The sequence below is a fragment of the Diabrotica virgifera genome, chromosome 4 (genome assembly GCF_917563875.1).
Source record: "Diabrotica virgifera virgifera chromosome 4, PGI_DIABVI_V3a".
NCBI classification, from domain to species: Eukaryota; Metazoa; Arthropoda; class Insecta; order Coleoptera; family Chrysomelidae; genus Diabrotica; species Diabrotica virgifera.
In genome coordinates, this window is record NC_065446.1 from 17,035,029 (window position 1) to 17,058,715 (window position 23,687).

General features: G+C 32.5%; 1 protein-coding gene across 1 annotated transcript in view; it reads right to left on the bottom strand.

Annotated features, from left to right (window-relative positions):
• Positions 1–4,776: 4,776 nt before the first annotated feature.
• Positions 4,777–23,687, bottom strand: part of LOC114333008 (serine protease easter) — a 105,268-nt gene continuing 86,357 nt past the window's right edge. The window contains exons 10-12 of the mRNA XM_050648970.1: positions 18,823–19,022; positions 11,757–11,890; positions 4,777–5,673 (exon numbers count right to left, since the gene is read on the bottom strand). Of these exons, the coding sequence (XP_050504927.1) occupies positions 5,386–5,673; positions 11,757–11,890; positions 18,823–19,022 (622 nt within the window). The 3' untranslated portion in view covers positions 4,777–5,385. The remainder of the gene's footprint in view (positions 5,674–11,756; positions 11,891–18,822; positions 19,023–23,687) is intronic.

The window sequence follows — 23,687 nt, forward strand, 5'->3', positions numbered from 1 at the left end:
ACCATACCTGGCGAATACGGTGGTTGCGGAACCAATTCGAAGCATAATTCATGAACTTTTGCCATCGTTTTCTTTAATTTGTGACACGGTGCGTTGTCTTGATGAAATAGCAGTTCCTTTTTTTTTAATGGGGTCGTTTTTTCGCGATTTCGTCCTTCAAACGCACCAATAATGCAAAGTAGTTGTCGCTGTTAATGGTTTTTCCCTTTTCAAGATAGTCGATGAATATTATACCATGCGCATCCCAAAATACTGGTGCCATAACCTTGCCAGCCGACTCTTACGTCTTTCCACGATTTAGAGTCGGTTCATATCACGTCCAGTGCACTCGGCAGATTGTCGATTTGACTCCGTCGTGGAATGATGGAGCCATGTTTCATCCATTGTAATATATCGACGCAAAAATTCGGTTTTATTACGATTGAAGAGCTTCAAATACTTCTCAGAATCATCAAATCGTTGTTGTTTTTGATCGATTGTGAGCTCTCGCGGCACGAAGATTGCACATGCAGAGCTTTCGCATATTCAAATATTCATGCACAATATATCCAATACGTTCCTTTCATATCTTTAGAGTTTTAGCTATCTCGAGCAACTTCACTTTACGGTCATCCAAAATTATTTTGTGAACTTTTTGATGTTTTCGTCGGTAACAGCCTCTTTGGTGCGTCCACTGCGTGAATCGTCTTGGGTGCTCATTTCTCCTCGTTTAAACATATAACAAACCATTTATCAATGGTTGATTTTCCAGGTGCAGAGTCCGAGTAATGTTTATCAAGCCAAGCTTTGGCTTAAACAGTATTTTTTTCGACAAAAAACAATACTTTATACTTTATTCAGACGCGAAATTCCTTTTTATTTATTTTTCAACACAAGTTGCTTCACTCAAAATGCTATATCTCATAAACTAATAGCTCGACAGCTGTCAAATGTATTGTTATGATCTGCTTTCTCTTACTTTTATAATAATTAGTATTTATTTAAATAATTAGTCAATTGTTGCAAATCATACATAAAAATTAAGAAAAATCTCAAGGTGCCTTTTTATCATACAAAAAAAAATAACTAAATTATCTTAGGTTATACTTATCCTTTCTCGTGGTTTCAGTATCTCTTAGTTGATCCTTACCGGGATAAAATAGGAAAAGGAAATAAATAGAAATACCATAAATAAGCACATACAAATATCTTTTATTATCAAAAGCAATACTCTTAAAATTTATCAATTAAATCATGTGGGCATAACTGTCCCAATGAAACTCTTACCACATAAATTAATTTTAATTCAACAAATATTTATCGGTTTGTTCTTGATAAGATTGATAAAACAAACTAAACAAACAAATTTAGGTATTCGCAAAACTACTTATCCTTCCTATTAAATTTTTGAAATATTGGAATCTTAGCTCATATGCTTTTAGTAAAAAAAATTAACTTCTGAACATACAGAACATCTATCACATAAATTATTGGCTGACCTTTTGATTCACACACAATGATGTCTCCTCTTGACCCAAACAGCTCTTCCTTGTTGATTATGTTAGGCTACCCATCAAAGCCCTCTCCGTTCTCAGCATCAATCCAGCAGCATACCAGCAACTAATTCTCCAAAACACGAGCCAGGCCTCTTTTAACCAGTACTCGTTAAAAAACTCCAAAATTCTCTCCTCTCTTTCTCACAATAATATTCTCTCCCTTGGACTTTACAGAATCAAAGAGGTATTTCTTCTCAATTTGATCTGTCTCTCGTTCCACTTTTCAGATACACTCTTCACTATCTAACAAGCACTGGTACTTGCTTCTGAACTTTTTACGAAAACTTTGACTGCTCTTCTCCGATGCCGGTCACATAATAATCTCCTTTTCCAAACTATCTGAACATTCAACCTTCTCTCATCCCCATTCCAAATTTTTTCATTCGAAAAACCCATGCATCCTTCCAAACAAATACTTCTACTCATGATAATTACTTTTCGGGAATTCTACAAATTTACTTGGGGCTTAAACAAAGAGACTTAAAATTCCAACTTTCTCTACCTTGCTTTTCTAAATATAATAATTACCTGTGGCTTTTCGCCTCGCCGGTAACAAAGCAACCGTTTTAAAATTATAATCCCGAAACAAATTGTCTATTCACATCACTTTCTTTCAGTGGCGGCTCGTCAGAGGAGGCAAGGGAGGCTCAGCCTCCCCATAAATTTTTTACACACTCTATACTGTTTTGTTTATCATGAATCGCGAAAACAACAATTACTCTCACTATAATACAACGTGTAAATTCCATATTATCACTAATTATCCATACGTACGGAGCATTAGCATTAGAACGCATGATCGCGTCTCAGTTTTATTACATATTATTGTAGGCAGGACCCTCGGTTATCCCGAGATGCACGAACGGAGCCGAGAAGCCCAGCTTTCTCCGTTGCGAATGCTCCGTGCGGCGCAGCAGGCGTTTAAGGAGATCCGGTCTCCTAACAGTGGCATCTACGGCGCCATCACACGCTGCCCGGAGATATACCAAGGGAGGCAGTGTAGCTTCTCAGGTCCGTTGGGTGGTTGGGTGCGTCTCGGGACAACGAATTTTAGGGTCCTGACTAAAAATAATGAAAAATCTAACAGTGCGAATTTTGTTATGACATTTGGTATGTGGGGTTATAATAATATTTGGAACAACTTGCTCAAATAACTTTTTCCGATATCTCTAACTCAAAGCAAAATATCGGTAATTTATCGTGTTTTTGAATTCGCAGTAGGCCGCGTTTAGAATTAAAAAAATTAAGTTGATTATCTTAAAAAATTTGAAGCTTCATTATGTATGGACTGCAAAACTTCAAATCTGTATTTATTTTGATATGCATAGGTATCTATTTACAAATAGATGGAATTGTTAACAAATAAACGACACAAACTTTGGTATTAAACTTTTACTATTAGACTAACTATTTTTAAAATGATGATATCATGAAATTATGAATTAGGATGATATTATGAAATGTAAATAAAAAATGGTCAAAAGATGGGGCCTTAAATTACATTTTTTGGCGCATTTTTTTGCTAGTGCAAATTTGTCTAGATATTTTACAGTTAGGTATAGCCTCCCCTATTGTAAAAATCACGAGCCGCCACTGCTTTCTTTACTAATGTCTTTAATTCTTCAGGGAAAAACTCATTAAGGATAACCCACTGCTTAAAAACTAACTTATAATAAATAGTTACAAATCAATATACAGGGTGTATCAAATTTATGTGCCCGCGTTATATTAAAAAAAAATAAAAATTTTATTCTATCTTTGATTGACAAAATGATAGACAATAGTATACACGCATCTTTTGAAGGTTAGGGCTGACTAAAAATCATATGGACCAGTAGTGCCATCTATGTGTCAGCCTACGAACTTTTCATCCCACCGTTAGATAGCACTGTGTAGGTACGGGTCGCCCACGTTTTCTCAACTGCCATCAATACGACTAACTTCACGCGTAACTTGGACACGAGAATTATAAAAAAATATGCATTGAATTCCAGATCCCGTAATTTTTTGAGCGTTATAAAGTGAGTACAAAGACATACAAATTTGTTTCTTTGTAATTATAGCTTCGATTTACCGTACACTTCTCGTAGACTCTGCCGATAAGTAGAGTCGTGTTGAGAAAACCTGGCGTGCCCAAAGTTACAACAGGGCATATTTTTTGGGTGAATGTACCTCAGGTTCAAAGAGAGATAGGAAAACCTTGAATACACTAAATCGGTAGCGCTTGAGTTTAACTTACAAATGGCGCCTAACTAGTCAGGATCGGACATACACACGGCTCAGTAGGTATAGTCGAAAAACTGAAAAATTTAAGGCGAAAGACGAAATAGTTTTCAATCCTAATAGTAAATTATTAATATTGAAAATATTAAAAATATTACTAAAAGATTTTTAAATTGAAAACTTATTGGTACACTTTCCTGGTGACACCTCCAAGACTTCTACAATTTGCAAGTCAAATGGATGCTGCAGTGAAGATGAGAGGGAAGGAATTCTAAACTATGCAATTCACATCCCCCGTCTGCAGCTGGTAAAGTTCCAACGGAAAAATGCACCTAGTTACGCTACGGAGTAATACGACTATAAAATAAAAATGTATACCATTTTTATTCAGTTGCAATGCGAAGGCAAAACAATCTTACTTTTCAATTAGAATACGGAGTGCAGTCCAGTCCCTGGAATCGCGATTTTCGGCTCTTATTGGAGCCGAATATATTAATTACTGATTATATTTTAACTGATTCGAATCTGAATAAAAATGATATACATTTTTATTTTGAAAAATTTAATTTTAATTTTTCAACAATTATTCAAAAGTTCCACCTACAAATTGCGCCAATAACTGAGCGTTTGTATGAAGACTCCAGACGCTTGTAACGATGTATACCTCGTATTTGGTAAAATTTAAATTTTTAAGTTATAGAAAGACGGTTTTTTAAGCTCCCTAAAAATAAGCTGGCATGTTTGGATTAAATATTGTGTTTATATGGGGCTACAGTTAGGTTGTAATGACAATTAGGTAGGCACATAGTTTTACCTAAAATAATTGAGTATTTTAGGTAAAAATATTTAATTGCCATTACAACCCAACTGTGGCTAATCCCATATAAATACAATATTTGCCAAGTTGTAGTTTTCTTTTTTATCTCTTGGGATATGTTAGCTTGTATAGTGAAAAGTTTATAGCACAGCAAGTGTTGTGAAGAGAAGCTGGGTTAGGTGTGTATTAATACAATTTAGATATTTTCTATTATTTTATTAATAACTGAAGTTGAGCATATAAAAATATAAACTAAAATGAGTATATTTTGAAAAAATTTTCATTATATTGCGCAAGTAGGCTGTTTCACAACGATCACAAATAAAAATTGCATATTAGATATTTATACAACATGAAGCTTTCTTAATAAATTATTGTAAAAATATTTATAAACATTTCTACAGTACATGGGGAAAGATAATAATAGAAACATTCTTTCGATTACGTGATACTTATAAATAGTAAATGTCATCAGCCAGTTCGACAGTGGCAAGAACAATGTCTTAGTTTCCAAATACCTAAGCACCTTAATAAATAGCCTTACAAATTTTCAAAGTAAACCTTAAGGTATAGTTTAAATATATATGTTCCGAAAGTCTCACTATAGAACAAAGAGTCATTTTGACTACGTCCTAAAAGCCTAATTTTCACGTAAATGTATGTGTATATTCTGCCATAATAATAATGTCACATACATTTTTTTACATAGTTTATATCGAAAAGTTAAAAGTCTAAGTTATTTAACAGTGACTGTAGAAACTTCTTATTGTATGATTCTTTAACAAGCATTGATAATGTCCAAAAAAGTATTTAAGGCCTCAACTTCGACACTATCCAGGGCACATAATTAGCAACTTTCGTGTAGACTCCGGGCCAGTTTTCCATTCCACAAGGGGAAGGTCCAAAGGAAACTACACCAATAATGAACCAGTTCAACTGGAACTCTTCATCGGCAGCGTAAGCCATAAGTGGTCCACCGCTGTCGCCTCTGCAGGAATCTTTGCCTTTCTCACCTCCTGCGCACAGTTGACCGTTGTTGACTTGAACACCGGCTTGTCGGTAGGTTCTTGAACACTCGGTATTAGCTTTTACTGGTACCTAGAATAGAAGTAATAATATAAAGTGAAAATAAGTGAAAACGATAAAACAAAATAAAGGCAAAAACATAGAAGGAATATATTCTCTAATGTTGTTCGTAGAAAGGATTAGAGTGAATACATAGGCAAACGAACAAACACACAAAATGTTAAATTATACAGAATAGAAACTGTAGGAAGTTCCACATATCTGGGAAATGCATCAAGCGGGAATTAAACAGAAGAATAAGAAATTTAAAGAATAGTAAATGGAAACAAATCTTTTTTTTACTAAAATCCACGAGGAAAATAAAATTCCTGTAGCTGGCTGTATACCACAAATCACAAAAATACTAGATTTGTTGTAAAAGGTATATTTAAAATTCCCTAAATAAGGGTTACATTACATCACATAACGTTTTCAGATCAAAAATCCATCATCAGTGTTTAAATAATGTGCATGCCTCAGCCACCAAAATGTTTTGGGTAAACACCCTTTTAATGTTGAAAATTGTTATGATATACTATGTACATGTTTTTAATAATATTTAGTGATGTTGCAAATATTCCTGGATATTACCCAGGGCAACACAGGACTCTTCTCACGTGGTTGGAATTTAGGGATTAAAACCTCACATATTAGAGTTGCCAATCAACTTTCATCTGCTCTTTCTTAAAGTGCCCTCTCCTCAACCCAAGTAGCAATTTGTCGACGCGACAACGTTGTCTACCGCGTGGCAACGTTTTGTTACAACGTTGTTATTGCCTAGAAGACAACCCAATTCTGCACTAATTTGGTGGACGATTTTTGAGTTGTCTTGACGTTGCCTAGGCAACCTTAAGCGTTGCATAAGACAACTGAAGCGACTATAAAAAGTGCCTGCGTGCAATGGTTGCTCAAAGAGTCGGACTGGTTATGTTTTTTTACCTATATAAAAAGCAAACTATTTTGACATCATATCAGGTATTTAAATTTATATAAAGACATAAATAAGGACTTAAACAAAATTACCTGATGTGAAATTTATAAACACATCTCAGATTATCGTCAAATATGGATATTCCACCTTTAAAAAACACACGCGCTCATTTTTTATCACCTTTTTAACAAAAAATATGTAAATTTAAAAAATCTAATTTTAATATAAAAGCCAAAATTTATGTTAAAGATGTTTTGTATAAATTTAATGTATTGATGGTGCTTTTAAAGGTATTAGAAAATGCCTGCATTTTTTATATTTTGTGTTTTTATTAGAAAAAAGTAAGGTTATAAAGTAAATTCTTTTTTTGCTCCTGAAGTTGCCGTAAACGTGTCACACATCTATATAAATATACGTAAAGGCCCTGGGGTCGTGAGAGACAACTACCTAGTCGGCCAGAAAACCCATGGGCGTAAATTAGTTTAGCATTATAACGTTTTTAAGTAGTTGCGATTGTTGAAAAAACTTAACTGTGATATGTAGTTGTCACAATAGTAATAACTTAGTTGCCCATATAACTAAAGATATTACTTAACGTTGTAACATCGTAATGTCAGTCGGGTTAGGGGTCGTTGACCGAAACAACTGAAAGTCCACTGTGGCAACGTTATATACAGTGCATTTGTTTGTACTGACAACCAATGCGTCGAAAAATTGCTACTTGGGAATGGAGGTTGGCTTCTACAATAATAATTGCAAACTGTTTTCTGTCTTCAGCTGTTTTTAGCTGTTCTTTTTAACTGTTCAAAATTTAGCTCTGTCCATTGTCGGATGTTTCTTAGCCACGATAGTCTGGTCTTCCTGGTCCACTCTTTCCCTCGATCGTTCCTTTCACTATTAGTTGAGCATATTGGTACCTACTTATTGTTTCTCAGTATGTGGCCTATGATGAATGATGTTTTTCTAACTTTCACTATGTTAAAGTTAAAAAGTTCTGAAACGGCGAAACCCAAGCGACTCCATTTTCAAACAAATAAATATTTAAAAATAAAATCTTTGGATTTCTTAATTTGGAAACAGATTCTCTCTTATACCTATTCCCCATCCTTCTAAAACTTGCAAGGAATAAAGGGTGAAAATGGAGTGGCTTGGGTTTCGCCGTTTTTTTAATAGAGGTCGCGAGTGCGTCTAAATGTTAATTATTTTCTTGTAATTGGCATACTTGGCAAAGATGTCTAATTTCGATTCAAAGCATCATTACAAGCTCTCCTGAGGAGAACAAAAGTTCGAAATGGTCCATAGAGAGATGGTAATGATCTCTGAAACGAAATAATATTAAATGCCTTTATTTAAAAAAATTTCTTTCGTTGCTTATTCTATGCAGCACTTCTTTTGAGGTTGCGATGTCCATGACATTTTGAGGATTATTTTTAGATCCACATTTCAAACGCCTATAATTTATTTACGGTTGATGTTTAAGGGTTCATGCCTTTAACTGCATAGAGAAGAGTCCATCAGACGTAGCTGTTTGATAAACGTAATCGAATTTCGAGTTTTATTCGAGAATTACAAAGCAGTTTTTTGATTTTTCGAAAGATTTTCTGGCCTGTTCTATTCTCGATCCTATCTCTAGATCAGGATTTAGGCTGATATCACTCCAACATCTCACGTACTTAAATCTATTGACCTGTTCTAAAATGTGCCGGTTTATTGTGCAAGGTTGAGGTACATTTTGGTTTCTTCGGATTGACATCACTTTAGTCTTTTTAATGTTTAATTTAAGTATAGATTAAGCAGCAGAGGTGACAGAACACATCATTGTTCAACTCCCCTCCTAATTTCTATTTCTGCGGATGTGCAACCTTCCATCCTAACTCTGGCGTTTTGGTCCCAGTGTAAGTTTTGTAGTAATTTGATGTATTTTTCATCTAAACCGACTTCTTGCAAAACACACACACTAATAATTCCTAGAAACACACACTAAGAATTTTAAACGTACGATGGTTGAAATTTACATAGTGGCTCGAGCAATCATATGGTATCTTTCTCCCTTCACCGAACGTTTCAAGCGGTGAAGGGAGAAAGATTCCATATGATTTCTCGAGCCACTACGTAGATTTCAACCATCGCTCGGTCAAAATTCTTAGTTTGTGAAACAAGCGTAACGCTTAGTCTATCAAATGCTTTTTCAAAGTATATAAAGCATATAAATATATCTTTCTGTTGGTAGCAGCATTTTTGGGTTAGAACTAGTAAACTAAAGATGCAACACATACCTACTGGCTTAATTTTTATATTCAAACATTTTTTTATCTATAAAAAAATGTGAGAGACCTTATGGTAGGGGAGAACAAGTGGAGATTTTTGCAGTTACTCGAGTGTGCCAGATTATCATATGGGGAAAAACCTGGTACCCTGCAGATGTACCTCTACCATATATGGCTCTTAACACAGGGAAGTTCGTTAAGGGGAACCCGAAAAAAAAAATCTATCCTTAAAAATACTCGAAATTATCAGATTAAGATAAGGTCAGTTAAGTACATGCAAAAGAGTGTATATTTCAAAAATCTGAGGATTTGAGCGGCGCGTAAGGAAATAGGTGAGTCAAAAAGTTTCACAAAAAAGCGAATATTTCGCGAAACGAACTTCAGATCGGAAGACTAAAAAAATACGTCTTTAATATTTTGGGGGGTAAATTTCAAATTTTAAATACAAACCTCCCGATATTTTGCAAAATAAACATCAGATCGAAAAACTGCAAAATACACTTTCAAAATGTTTTTGAAAAATCTATCGAATGGCATCAAACACGACCCCCACGGGGGTGAGGTGTGGGGTTACTTTAAAATCTTAAATGGGACCCCCAAATTTTTATTGCAGATTTGGATTCTTTACGTAAAAATAAGCAACTTTTATTCGAGACATTTTTTCGAAATATGGATAGATGGCGCTATAATTGGAAAAACCGATTGTTGGAAATGGAAAATTAAATTAAAAGATGGAAAGTCCCCACTAAAATGGAAAACTTTACTTAACTTTTTTTGGTTTTAGGATCTAATAATCACAACCCAATAGGTCCCCATAACGCTCGAGTGACTGCAAATTTAGCATACTTTGCTCCCCTACCATTATGGATTTAAAAAAAATGTTATACGTTTGCAAAGATACTTCGCTGTGTATATGGTTTTTGAAAATTTTATGTAGAAAGACGAACTTGTTTATTCTTTTTGATATATTAGTCATGTTGTGACTGGCTGATTGGCATATAGTCATGCCTTTAAAAAAAAGACGAAATTGTCAATATACAGGGTGTAACGAAAATACAGGTCATAAATTTAATCACATATTCTAGGACCAAAAGTAGTTTGATTGAACCTAACTTACCTTAGTACAAATGTGCATATAAAAAAAGTTACAACCCTTTGAAGTTATAAAATGAAAATCGATTTTTTCCAATATATCGAAAACTATTAAAGATTTTTTATTGAAAATGGATATATGGCATTTTTATGACAGTAGCATCTTAAGAAAAAATTATAGTGAAATTTGGACACTCTATAAAAATTTTATGGGGGTTTAGTTCCTTTAAACCCCCTCAAACTTTTGTCTACGTTCCAAATAAATTGTTATTGTAGTACCATTACTTAAACACATTATTTTTAAAACTTTTTTCGCTCTTAGTACTTTTTCGAAAATTCAGTTTTTATCGAGATACAGTGGAACCTCGATAACTCGGATTAATCGGGACCGCGGCCGATCCGGGTTATCGAAAATCCGAGATAGCCGGAGAATATGGTAAAAATTAATAAAATATGGTATACTTACAGATAAACTCCGTTAGAATTGAAATAACATGAAATATATTTATAAATATGCACAGTACCTACTCATCAAAATTACTAAAAAAAACACCAAACACAAACGTAAGCAATACAAGACACACAATACAGTCACAGCGATGTAATGTTATTTAAGAACAGTGAAAACTAAAGACCATTGTTTATAAAAGAATTTTTTAAATAGTCTTTCCTAAACAATGCTAAGACAGTTTGAAATAAAAAGGAATAGGTACTACAGACAGGTGCCTGTTGTTTCTGCGGCGTGTGATATGAGTCATTTTTAAAATCGTATAGTTTAAATTACACACATACACATTATCTCTCAAATATTATGTTACATACATTTTTATTGTTGAAAGGTTTGTCTGATAATTAACTACTTTGATGGTAAATAAGCCACAATTAAATTGAAAAATAATTTTATTAACGTTTCGCGACGCCCAAATCGGGTCGTTGTCAAAATACAAAATATTTGAAAATCAAAATGTTTATCTGATGAAAATCGGTCCGGGTTAGCCGGACTTCTGGGTTATCGGGGGCCGACTTATCGGGGTTCCACTGTATTTTAAATATTTGTCAAATCCACCACACCACCACATATTTGGTTAAGTACGATTATGGAGACTTGGTAAAAATATGAAAATTTATGTATGATTTACATTTTTAGGTATATTTTGAACCGCATTAAAAGAGAAGCCATATCTCGATAAAAGTTGCCTTCTTGAAAAAATACAGAGGCAAAAAAGTTTTAAAAACATTTTGTTTAACTAATGGTATCGCAGTAATAGTTTAATTGGAGCGTACACAAACATTTGGGGGGTTTAAAGGAACAAAACCCTCATAAAATTTTTATGTAAACATATTAAAAAAGAAGCCGCAACTCGATAAAAATTGCCTTATCGAAAAAATACTAAGAGCCAAAAAGTTTTAAAAATATTGAATTTAACTAATGGTACCACAATAATAATTTAGTTTGAACGTACAGAAAAGTTTGGGGGGGGTTTAAGGGAACAAAACCCCCACAAAATTTTTATGGGGAGCACAAATTACACTATAATTTTTCTTTAAGATGCTCCTGCCGTAAGAATGCCACATATCTATTTTCAATAGAAAATCTCTAATAGTTTTCGATATATTCGAAAAAATCTATTTTCATTTTGTAACTTCAAAGGGCTATAACTTTTTTTATGTGCATATTTGTACTAAGGTAAGTTAGGTTCATTCGAACTATTTTTGGTCCCAGAATATGTGATTTAATTTATGACCTGTATTTTTGTTACACCCTGTATAGTATTTAGTTGATATTGGAAACTGTTTAATATTGGAAATCAAAATTATATACTCACATCTAATTTGAGTTTTATGTTACTTTCCGATCGTGTTTCCGTTTTACCCCATCCAGCAACTGTTAGTTTTTTGCCTGTGTAATTTTTAGATTGGTCATCAGCAGTTTTTGGAAGACAAATGGGTCTAACGAATCCTAAAACATAAAATGAAAATTTGATTTATAAGCGTCTACTATTTAAAAAAGCCAGTGCACTGTTACTCCTGGATCCCGCGTACCAAAAAAAAGTTGATTAGTAGCAAGCTGAAAATTTGTTAATAGCTTAAAGGTGTCTAGTCGCACAAACTTTGATATACGGGCACACTGGAACAGCGGAAGTTTTAATTGTGGAACAGGTTAAAAATTTGGAACGTCAGGTTACGAAAACGTCCCATGTATTTTGTTACCGTTGTATGTACGTCCCATGTATTGATTTGTTACCGTGTCATTAAACTCTCATGCAAAATTCAGACTGCTATTTATCACCAATATAATTCTTTTCATAATAAATGATAGTTTTGCTTGTTTTTTGATTTTTCCTTTACTCGTTTTGAGTACTGAAAGTTCCTCTGCTGTCCTTTTCCTAGACGGATGAAGACGGAATGTGATCGTTTCCCTTCCGTTTTCTATATTCGTCGTCTGCTGTCTTATTAATTGAAAAAGTCGCAGATTAAGGATGTACCAGTAAGAACTTTCAACGCGAAAAGTCTCAGGTTTAAACTACTATGTACCATTTTAGTTTTTATTAAATTGGTGGATTCTGCATCTGAGACTCTTCAATTTGATAATTCTTCTCATTTGACATGTTCTTTGTGTTGGACTTATTAAAATGCCCAGTTTTTCATAAATACCAGTCTGATTTTTGCATGACAGTTTAATGAAATGGTAACAAATCAGTTGGAAGTTCTGTCCGACAAAATACATGGAACGTTTTCGTAATCTGACCTTCCAAATTTTTAACCTGTTCCACAATTAAAACTTCCCCTGTTCCCATACATCAAAATTTGTCCGACTAGACACAATTAAGCTATTAACCAATTTTCAGCTTGCTATTAATCAACTTTTTTTTAGTAGGCGGGATCCAGGCCTATTTATTATGGGAACACTTAATTGTAATTTTTTAAGATACATATTATAATATGTATAAATTATACAATTCCTGGGGAAGTGTGGAGGAGGAGATGCAAGACGAATGGTGAAGCAGTATATGACTTATTGATAAAAGGATATTTATAGAAACCGAAATATCCCATAATCAGTGTGGTTATAATACTGGGTGTCCATTTATATTTTCCCCCATTTTAACTACCTATAACTTCTAAACGGCTCAAGATAGAAACATGCGGTTTTCGCTGAAATGTTTTATTTTACTAAAAGTTTTGTATGAATCGATTGAGTTTTTTATATCGCTTTCAATTACGAAAATAAAAATGGCGGATTTTTGAAAAAAACTTTGTTGATTTTTTTTAATGGAACACCCAGTATATTTTTTTTGTAAATTGAAAGAACAATCATTCACCTATCCAGCGATATAAAGTTTTTTAAAATCGGTTGTCAAATCACTGAGTAATTACTTTTTAAAATGAGAGGTGCAGCGTGGATATCACATACATTCCTAAATAACATGTAACTAAGCAAAATGATATTATGTTGTGATTTTCACATTGCATCTCTCAATTTAAAAATTAATTTCTCAGTCATTTGAGAACCGATTTTAAAAAAATTATATCGCTGGATAGGTAAATGACCTTTTTTCAAGTTACAAAAAAATATACTGGGTGTTTTAATAAAAAAAGTCAACAACGTTTTTTTTTCAAAAATCCGCCATTTTTTATTTAAAAGCGATATGAAAAATGTCCATTTACCTAAAAAATTGAAAAAACGATCATTTACCTATCTACCGATATAAAAATTTTCAAAATCGGTTGTCAAATGACTGAGCAATTAATTTTTAAAATGAGAGATGCAATGTGGAAACACCCAGTATATTTTTTTGTAAATTGAAAGAACAATCATTCACCTATCCAGCGATATAAAGTTTTTTAAAATCGGTTGTCAAATCACTGAGTAATTACTTTTTAAAATGAGAGGTGCAGCGTGGATATCACATACATTCCTAAATAACATGTAACTAAGCAAAATGATATTATGTTGTGATTTTCACATTGCATCTCTCAATTTAAAAATTAATTTCTCAGTCATTTGAGAACCGATTTTAAAAAAATTATATCGCTGGATAGGTAAATGACCTTTTTTCAAGTTACAAAAAAATATACTGGGTGTTTTAATAAAAAAAGTCAACAACGTTTTTTTTTCAAAAATCCGCCATTTTTTATTTAAAAGCGATATGAAAAATGTCCATTTACCTAAAAAATTGAAAAAACGATCATTTACCTATCTACCGATATAAAAATTTTCAAAATCGGTTGTCAAATGACTGAGCAATTAATTTTTAAAATGAGAGATGCAATGTGGAAATCACATAACATAATATCAATTTGCTTAGTTAGAGAGTTGCACCTCTCATTTTAAAAATTATTTACTCAGTCATTTGACAACCGATTTTGAAAAACTTTATATCGCTGGATAGGTGAATGACCTTTCTTTCAATTTGCAAAAAAATATACGGGGTATTCCATTAAAAAAAAGTCAACAAAGCTTTTTTCAAAAATCCGCCATTTTTTTTTCGTATTTGAAAGCGATATAAAGAATTTAATCCATTCACACAAAACTTTTACTTCTTCTTTCTCATAATCCTTAGTGCCCTTCAGGGCGTCGGATGTCGGGTTCCGCCTTTTATCCACTTCTTCCAATTGCTTCTATTGGTGGCCAGGTTCTTCATATCCCTCATACTGATGTGTCTCCTTTCACCTATATCTTGGATCTGGTCCATCCATGTCTTCCTCGGCCTTCCCTTTTTTCTTTTGTTTCCCATTTTGGCTTCATGTACCTTCTTTGTAAGTCTATTTTGCTCCATTCGTTGTATGTGTCCAAACCAGCTTAATTGTTTGTTTTCAATCTTCCTAATTATCGGTTCTTGTTCCAACTCTCTTCTTATATCTTCATTTCTGAATCTGTCAAACTTCGTAACTCCGGCTATTTTTCTCATGTATTTCATCTCCGTCGCGTTTATCATTGATTCATGTTTCTTTTGGACAATCCATGTTTCCGCCCCATACGTTTCCGCCCAAAACTTTTACTAAAATAAAACATTTCAGCGAAAACCGCATATTTTTATCTTAAGCCGTTTAGAAGTTATAGGCAGTTAAAATGGGGGAAAATATAAATGGACACCCGGTAATATGCAAGGTAAATCAACAACCGATGCAATTTTTATTACAAGTTCTTCTTCTTCTTCTGTTTCCTATCCGTTTCGGATGTTGGCAATCATATTGGCAATCATAAGAGAGTTAAAAACGAGGAAACCGCTAGATGAGCAGGAGTGGAAGATATTATCGAATGTGTTAAGACAAAAATGAAGATGGGCGAGACATGTTGCAAGAATAAACGACAACAGATGGACAAAAAGAATTGCTTGAGTGGAGATCACAGACAGACCAGCGGATCCGTGAAATATCACCAACACGCCGGACCGACGACATCAAGATAATTGTGACCAATTGTATAGCACAGGTGCAAAACAGAACAAGATGGAAATATTTAGAGGAGACCTATGTTGAACAATGTACAAATCAGGGCTGATTGATGATTTACCCCAGGCTCTGGGTGAAAAAACGTGATATAATTCAGGAATTTTTGAAACCTATCAGGTGTTGTAAAGGACGATGCCAGGAATAACTTCTACTAAAATGTAACCAAAAATATTGTGCGCTTTTTTTTTAATTGCGATTTTCATTTGTTAAATTTGGAATTTTTAATGATTTTTAATTTTGCAGCTTAGGATATAGATTTTAGAGAAAAACTTTTTAATAGAAAGTTGTAGTCAATTAAAAAAACCTACAATTTGAGGTATGGTAAGTTTAATTTCGTTAATTGGTTATTGCAAAACAGCCTGTGAAAGGTCCAAAATGGTCGTTTTTTACAATTGCATTATTTATTGTACAAATAATTTTTTTTATTTTTTAAAGCTTTAAAATGAAGACCTTTCAATTCCAAACATAAAAAAAATTGTAAAGTCAGATTAACGAATTTGTTGCTCAGATATTATAAATTGTTTATCCCAAGAGGTCAAATGTCGAAGACTATAACTTTTTGAAAAAAAAATCATATAGAGTTGGTAAAACATCGAATCTGCTTCTAAAGAGTTATGTTTTCATATTCTGATGTAGATAAATGCGTAAAACATTTTTAAACCTCTAATTTTTGGGTTTGAAAATAAGGGGCCAAATTTCGTTATAAACATTTAGAGCTGAAGCGGCCCTGTACGTCCTATGAGTTTTTAACTTACAGATTATTGTTGCTAAAGATGAAACGAAGATTTATAAAAAAATAAAAAATTTCTACGACCAAGTGAAGCCGAGATAATTTTTGAGTTTGAAAATAATGGGGCAAATTTCGTTATAAACATTTAGAGCTGAAGCGGCCCTGTACATCCTATGAGTTTCTAACTTACAGATTATTGTTGCTGAAGACAAAACGAAGATTTATAAAAAAATAAAAATTTTCTACAACCAACTGAAGCCGAGATAATTGTTTTTTTTTTTTTTTTTCTTAAATCGTAGTGCCTTTATTTATAACAATTAAGAAATTATTTTACAGTCATTGACTAAAGAAAGACTTATATTATTTTAAAATAAAAATTATCATAAAATATAATTACATTTAATTATTAAAAATTATTTTTAAAATCGGTGCTTTTGCAAGCGGCCGAATTTTGCAAATCGCCCGGCTCGCTTCAAATCCGCGCGCTCGGAAAATTTTTACGTAACTTGTATTAAATTTTGATAGAAAACCATTTAATAATATTAGCATTATAATATACAGTTTATTTACCACTGTATTTGTTTTTCTTGATAAACTTTTATATGTGAAATCCAAAACGAATAGTCACTACAAGAAGAAAAAGTTTTATATTGTATATTATAGTACGAAGTAACATTATTATTATTATAATTATATAACAATGAAAAAATTAAAAATATAGTTATATATTTCATATATATGTATCATTTTTGTAATATTATTTCTTCAGAAATTAAATTTCACATATAAAAGTTTATCAAGAAAAACAAGCGAGCCGGGCGATTTGCAAAATTCGGCCGCTCGCAAAAGCACCGACTTTAAAAATAATTTTGAATAATTAAATGTAATTATATTTTATAATAATTTTTATTTTAAGATAATGTAAGTCTTTCTTTAGTCAATGACTGTAAAATAATTTCTTAATTATTATAAATAAAGGCACCACGATTTAAGAAAAAAAAAACAATTATTTCGGCTTCAGTTGGTTGTAGAAAATTTTTATTTTTTTATAAATCTTCGTTTTGTCTTCAGCAACAATAATCTGTAAGTTAGAAATTCATAGGATGTACAGGGCCGCTTCAGCTCTAAATGTTTATAACGAAATTTGCCCACTTATTTTCAAACCCAAAAATTATCTCGGCTTCAGTTGGTCGTAGAAATTTTTTATTTATCTTCGTTTCATCTTCAGCAACAATAATCTGTAAGTTAAAAACTCATAGGATGTGCAGGGCCCCTTCAGCTCTAAATGTTTATAACGAAATTGCCCCTTTATTTTCAAACCCAAAAATTAGAGGTTTTAAAATGTTTTACGCATTTATTTACATTAGAATATGAAAATATAACTCTTTAGAAGGACACTGGATGTTTCACCAACTGTCTACGATTTTTTTTTCAAAAAGTTATAGCCTTCGACATTTGACCTCTTGGGATAAACAATTTATAATATCTAAGCAACAAATTCGTTAATCTGGCTTTACAATTTTTTTTTATGTTTGGAATTGAAAGATCTTCATTTTAAAGTTTTAAAAAATAAAAAAAAGTTATTTGTATAATAAATAATGCAATTGTAAAAAACGGCCATTTTGGACATTTCGCAGGCTGTTTTGCAATAACCAATTAACGAAATTAAACTTACCATACCTCAAATTGTAGGTTTTTTAATTTACTACAACTTTCTATCAAAAAGTTTTTCTCTAAAATCAATATCCTAAGCTGCAAAATTACAAATCATTAAAAATTGCAAATTTAACAAATGAAAATCGCAATTAAAAAAATGCGCACAATATTTTTGGTTACATTTTAGTAGAAGTTATTCCTGGCATCGTCCTTTACAACACCTGCTAGGTTTCAAAAATTCCTGAATTATATCCTGAAATCGACGTATTTTTCACCCACAGCCTGGGGTAATTATGGTTATTTGATCTGGTGATAATTATTATCTTTAGGTTATTTTCATTTTAAGAAAAAATTTCCAGACAGGAGGACGAAACGTCGAAAAATATTTGAGTTAGAGTTTATTGTGGTATATTTTCAAAATATTGAAAGGGTAAAAAATCAAATACCTAGATACAACCATTAATGAAAATAATGACAGCTCTCAAAAAATACGAATCAGAATCGAACAGGCCAGAAGAAGAGTTACAAGAATGAAGAGGATTCTTTTCTGTTGAGACTTAACCCTTAAGTTAAAAATACGACTGCTGAGGTGCTATGTGCTGTCCGTATTATACTATGGAATGGAAGCGTGGACACTGAAAAAAATTAACGTGAGGAGACAAGAGGCATTCGAAATGTGGATGTACTGAAGAGTACTAAAGATCTCATTCATCGGTATATATAATAATCAACGTAGAGAAAGAGAAGTACTTCTAACAACTAATAGAAGAAAACTGGGATATATGGGACATCTGATGAGAGGAGATAAATTAATACCTAATACTCCAGGTCATTAATACAAGGAAAAATCTAGGGGAAAAGATCCAGAAAAAGGAAAAGTAACTCATGGCTGACGAACCTTAGGGAATGGTTTGGATGTAGTAACAACGAATTATTTAGAGCCGCAGTCTCAATCTGATGATTGCCAACCTTCAAAGCGGAGACGGCACGAAGAAGAATTCCCAAAAAAATATAGTTGGTATGTATTAATTAAAGTATTTAAAACTTACCGGTAATTTTTACATTTCTTGCAAGTCTAAGTAAGGCAATGTCATGGTATTGGTTTTGATCGTACGGCTTGTACTGCTCATGGGCAATTTGTTCTTCTACAGCAACATTAACTGGAGGAGGTGCACATTTTTGACCACTTACTGTCTGTACACAATCTGTGTCTGTTTCTAAATTATATTCTCCAAGTCTAACACCAACTCTGAAATCAAAATATAGATAATAATTTATGAGTCGATTTGCAAAATTGGTCTTTTGCATCTTCCACTGTAGTGATATTATAACACTCTCTATAAAATATGTTTTACGCTTAATTGCGAATAACTTTATTATTGTTTTAACTCGTATTAAACTTAATGCGGAGTAACGAAATCATTGAACTCGGCGTGATCTTGTAATCGGTTGATGGATATAAATAATGTTTAGTGCAAAGACAGGGGATTCGGTATTCTGTTTTTAGATGCTAACTGGTCGAAATATATTGGTATAGGTCTTTGATATTTTTATAAACAAGTTATGGTTTAGTCACCGATTATTTAAATGAAAATGTAATGTGTCTAAACGAAATATAGTCTTTATTTAAATGATCTATGGAGCTGTTTGAGTACCAATCCTTCAGATTCTGCGTTACATAGCGGTCTCTACGAAGTACAGCTTATGAGAAAAGCTTATGTAAGATGGTAGCAGCAAATTGGAAATGGCAGCGAAAATGGAAAATGGACCAGAACCATGGGCAACCCAGGGAAGACCTTTTTTAGCGACGTATTAGTATAATAATTATACAGGGTGTCCCGAAAAGATTGGTTATAAATTATACCACACATTCTGGGCTCAAAAATAGTTCGATTGAACCTAACTTACCTTAGTACAAATGTGCTCATAAAAAAAGTTACAGCCCTTTGAAGTTACAAAATGAAAATCGATTTTTTTCAATATATCGAAAACTATTAGAGATTTTTTGTTGAAAATGGACATGTATCATTATTAGGGTAGGAACATCTAAAAACAAAATTATAGTGAAATTTGTCCACCCCATAAAAATTTTATGGGGGTTTTGTTCCCTTAAACCCCCCCAAACTTTGGTGTACGTTCCAATTTATTTATTATTGTGGTACCATTAGTTAGACACAACGTTTTTAAAACTTTTTTGCCTCTTAGTATTTTGTCGATGAGCCAGTTTTTATCGAGATGCGGCTTCTTTTTTAATATGTTTACATAAAAATTTTAAGGGGTTTTTGTTCCTTTAAACCCCCCAAATGTTTTGTGTACGTTCTAAATAAACTGTTATTGTGGTACCATTAGTTAAATACAGTATTTTTAAAACTTTTTTGCTTCTTAGTCTTTTTTTGATAAGTCACCTTTTATCGAGATGTGGCTTCTTTTTCAAAATATACCTAAAAATGTAAATTATAAATAATGTAAATTATAATAGTATATTGTGCAACAAGTGCAGAAAGGTACTAATTTCTCACGAGTTTGAAAAGTTGCGGTACGAGCGCAAGCGAGTGCCGCAATTCAAACGAGTGAGAAATTACCTTTCTGCACGTGTTTCACACTATACTTTTTCTACAAGCACAGTTTTTCCTAAAAATAAAAATCACAATTTCCAAACGACGATTAATTATAATAGGTACCTATGTGATAAATTTTAAACTGTATTTAATTAATACCTACTAATCAATTTAAATTCCTTATACCTAAATAAATTGCACAGAAATCAGTTAAAAAATTAATGCACTGCCTTAATTTGTTTAAATTTAAACAATTATTACACATTATTGACATTATATTTATGCAGTCACGGATTTACACAAAACCTACTTCATTCGACGTCTCTTGCACAGGTTGCTAAATCCTTATTGGTTATTTGATAATTATAAAATGTTTAATAAGAATAAAATTGTAAAATAAAACAGTTGTAACATCCATAATTTAGTTTCTATGCTATAGTTAAATATAATAATTGTCTTATAGGTTATATATTTGTCTAAAGTTTAACCACGGATGTAAACAGAATATAACGTAACTCAGAATGCGGTAGTCCACGGATGTAAACAGAATATAACGTTACTCAGAATGAGGTAGTCAACTGTGCAGAAAAGAACTTTGCGGCACAGAAACGTCACTTTGCGGCACAGAAACGTCACTTTTCTGCACACTAATGTCAAATATCTTATACTGTGAGAAAATATCAAGTTTGCTAACATAAAACCGTGCAGAAAAGTGCACTTTGAATAGTGGTTGTAGAAAATAGTATATTGTGCAACAAGTGCAGAAAGGTACTAATTTCTCACGAGTTTGAAAAGTTGCGGTACGAGCGCAAGCGAGTGCCGCAATTCAAACGAGTGAGAAATTACCTTTCTGCACGTGTTTCACACTATACTTTTTCTACAAGCACAGTTTTTCCTAAAAATAAAAATCACAATTTCCAAACGACGATTAATTATAATAGGTACCTATGTGATAAATTTTAAACTGTATTTAATTAATACCTACTAATCAATTTAAATTCCTTATACGTAAATAAATTGCACAGAAATCAGTTAAAAAATTAATGCACTGCCTTAATTTGTTTAAATTTAAACAATTATTACACATTATTGACATTATATTTATGCAGTCACGGATTTACACAAAACCTACTTCATTCGACGTCTCTTGCACAGGTTGCTAAATCCTTATTGGTTATTTGATAATTATAAAATGTTTAATAAGAATAAAATTGTAAAATAAAACAGTTGTAACATCCATAATTTAGTTTCTATGCTATAGTTAAATATAATAATTGTCTTATAGGTTATATATTTGTCTAAAATTTAACCACGGATGTAAACAGAATATAACGTTACTCAGAATGCGGTAGTCCACGGATGTAAACAGAATATACCGTTACTCAGAATGAGGTAGTCAACTGTGCAGAAAAGAACTTTGCGGCACAGAAACGTCACTTTGCGGCACAGAAACGTCATTTTTCTGCACACTAATGTCAAATATCTTATACTGTGAGAAAATATCAAGTTTGCTAACATAAAACCGTGCAGAAAAGTGCACTTTGAATAGTGGTTGTAGAAAAAATAAATTTTCAGATTATTAACAGGTCGCTACAATCGTACTTAACCATATACAAATATGTGGTGGATTCGAAAAATATTCAAAATATCTCGATAAACACTGGCTTATCGAAAAAGTACTAGGAGGCAAAATAGTTTTAAAAACATTGTGTTTAACTAATGGTGCCACAATAATAATTTAATTGGAACGTACACAAAAGTTTGGGGGGGTTTAAGGGAACAAAACCCCCATAAAATTTTTATGGGGTGCACAAATTTCACTTTAATTTTTTTTTAAGATGTTGCTACCATAAGAGTTTCACATGTCCATTTTCAATAAAAAATCTCTAAGAGTTTTCCATATATGAAAAAAAATCGATTTTCATTTTGTAATTTCAAAGGGCTGTAACTTTTTTTGTGAGCACATTTGTACTAAGGTAATTTAGGTTCAATCGAACTATTTTTGACCCCAGAATCTGTGGTATAATTTATGACCAATATTTTCGGGATACCCTGTATATAATAATATTTATTGTTTACCGTCGAAGGCCGACAGAATCAACCAAAAAAGAAGATGAAACTGGTGATTTTTCTAGTGACATTGTTAGGTTTGAATCTGTCTAGTGAGTTTTCTCCTCTTAATTTAAAAACAGGGTATACTTAAGTTTAATTAAGGATCTATAGACAATTAAACAAGAATGGAGTAGGTATTTGTAATGCCTGGAAATGCGAAGATTATCCTCCTTATTCTACTTATTTATTATTAAGTTGTAAACAATTATTGCAAAAACTGACTTTATGTTGAGCAGTATAATATGATAGTTGTGTTGCGAACGTTACGCTTTGTTGAATCAACAATTATTATTTTTTATAATATCTGATTAGTTGAAGATATTATTCATAGATTCTTAACCATCTTGCTATGTAATTTTATAAGCTAATTTCTTCTTTAGGTTATTCATATTTTTTAAATATTGTTCATTTCGATATTATTTCTTTATGCGATCTTAAAATACACAAACAAGTTTTTAATCGCTTTCGATTTATATGTAGAGTGACGAGTCATTTATAAGGTAATTCCGAGATTTTGTTGTATTTTTAATGAAAAACACGCTTTTAGTTATATTTTAAGTAAAACCGTTTTATACACATGTCTGTGTTTCTATAACACTAAACACATGTGTAGGTACCTATAAATACCTTGGACATGAGTAGAGCTCGGGAAATATGCAAAATGCATATTAAGTGCATATGCATTTATTAAAATTGCATATTTTTAGACTTTTTTGCAATTTTTGCATAGATGCATTTTAAAGAGAAATGAGAAGTCCCAGATCTAAACAATAAATCTGAAAATTCTTGTGGAACCACTTTCTGGTAACATCCTTTCTCTGCCTTTTACAATTTTTAAGGCGACGAATAAAGGAGACGAAGCAGACTCTACAATATGCAATGCAGTCACATTTTGTTAGTGAAAACATTTTGTTATTGTTAGGTAATGCTGCGCCATATGACCAAAAGTGGACAACATTTAAAAATGTTTTTTCAAATTTATTACTTGTCTAGAGCACGCTTCTGCTACAAATAGAGTAGCAGGAGGCTACAAACTGTAAGGATGGAATTTCCAATGATTAATACCCTTCTATCAAAAATAAAAACATATTTTTGAAAGCCCTTCTGCTAGTATAGGTGTATAAAGATCGTTTACCTAATGTGCCTTTACCACCTGAACCTGTGATAACTAGATGGAGAACATGGTTAAATTCTGTAAATTTCATAACCGATATTTTGAAGGAATTAGAGACGTCAATTTGTAG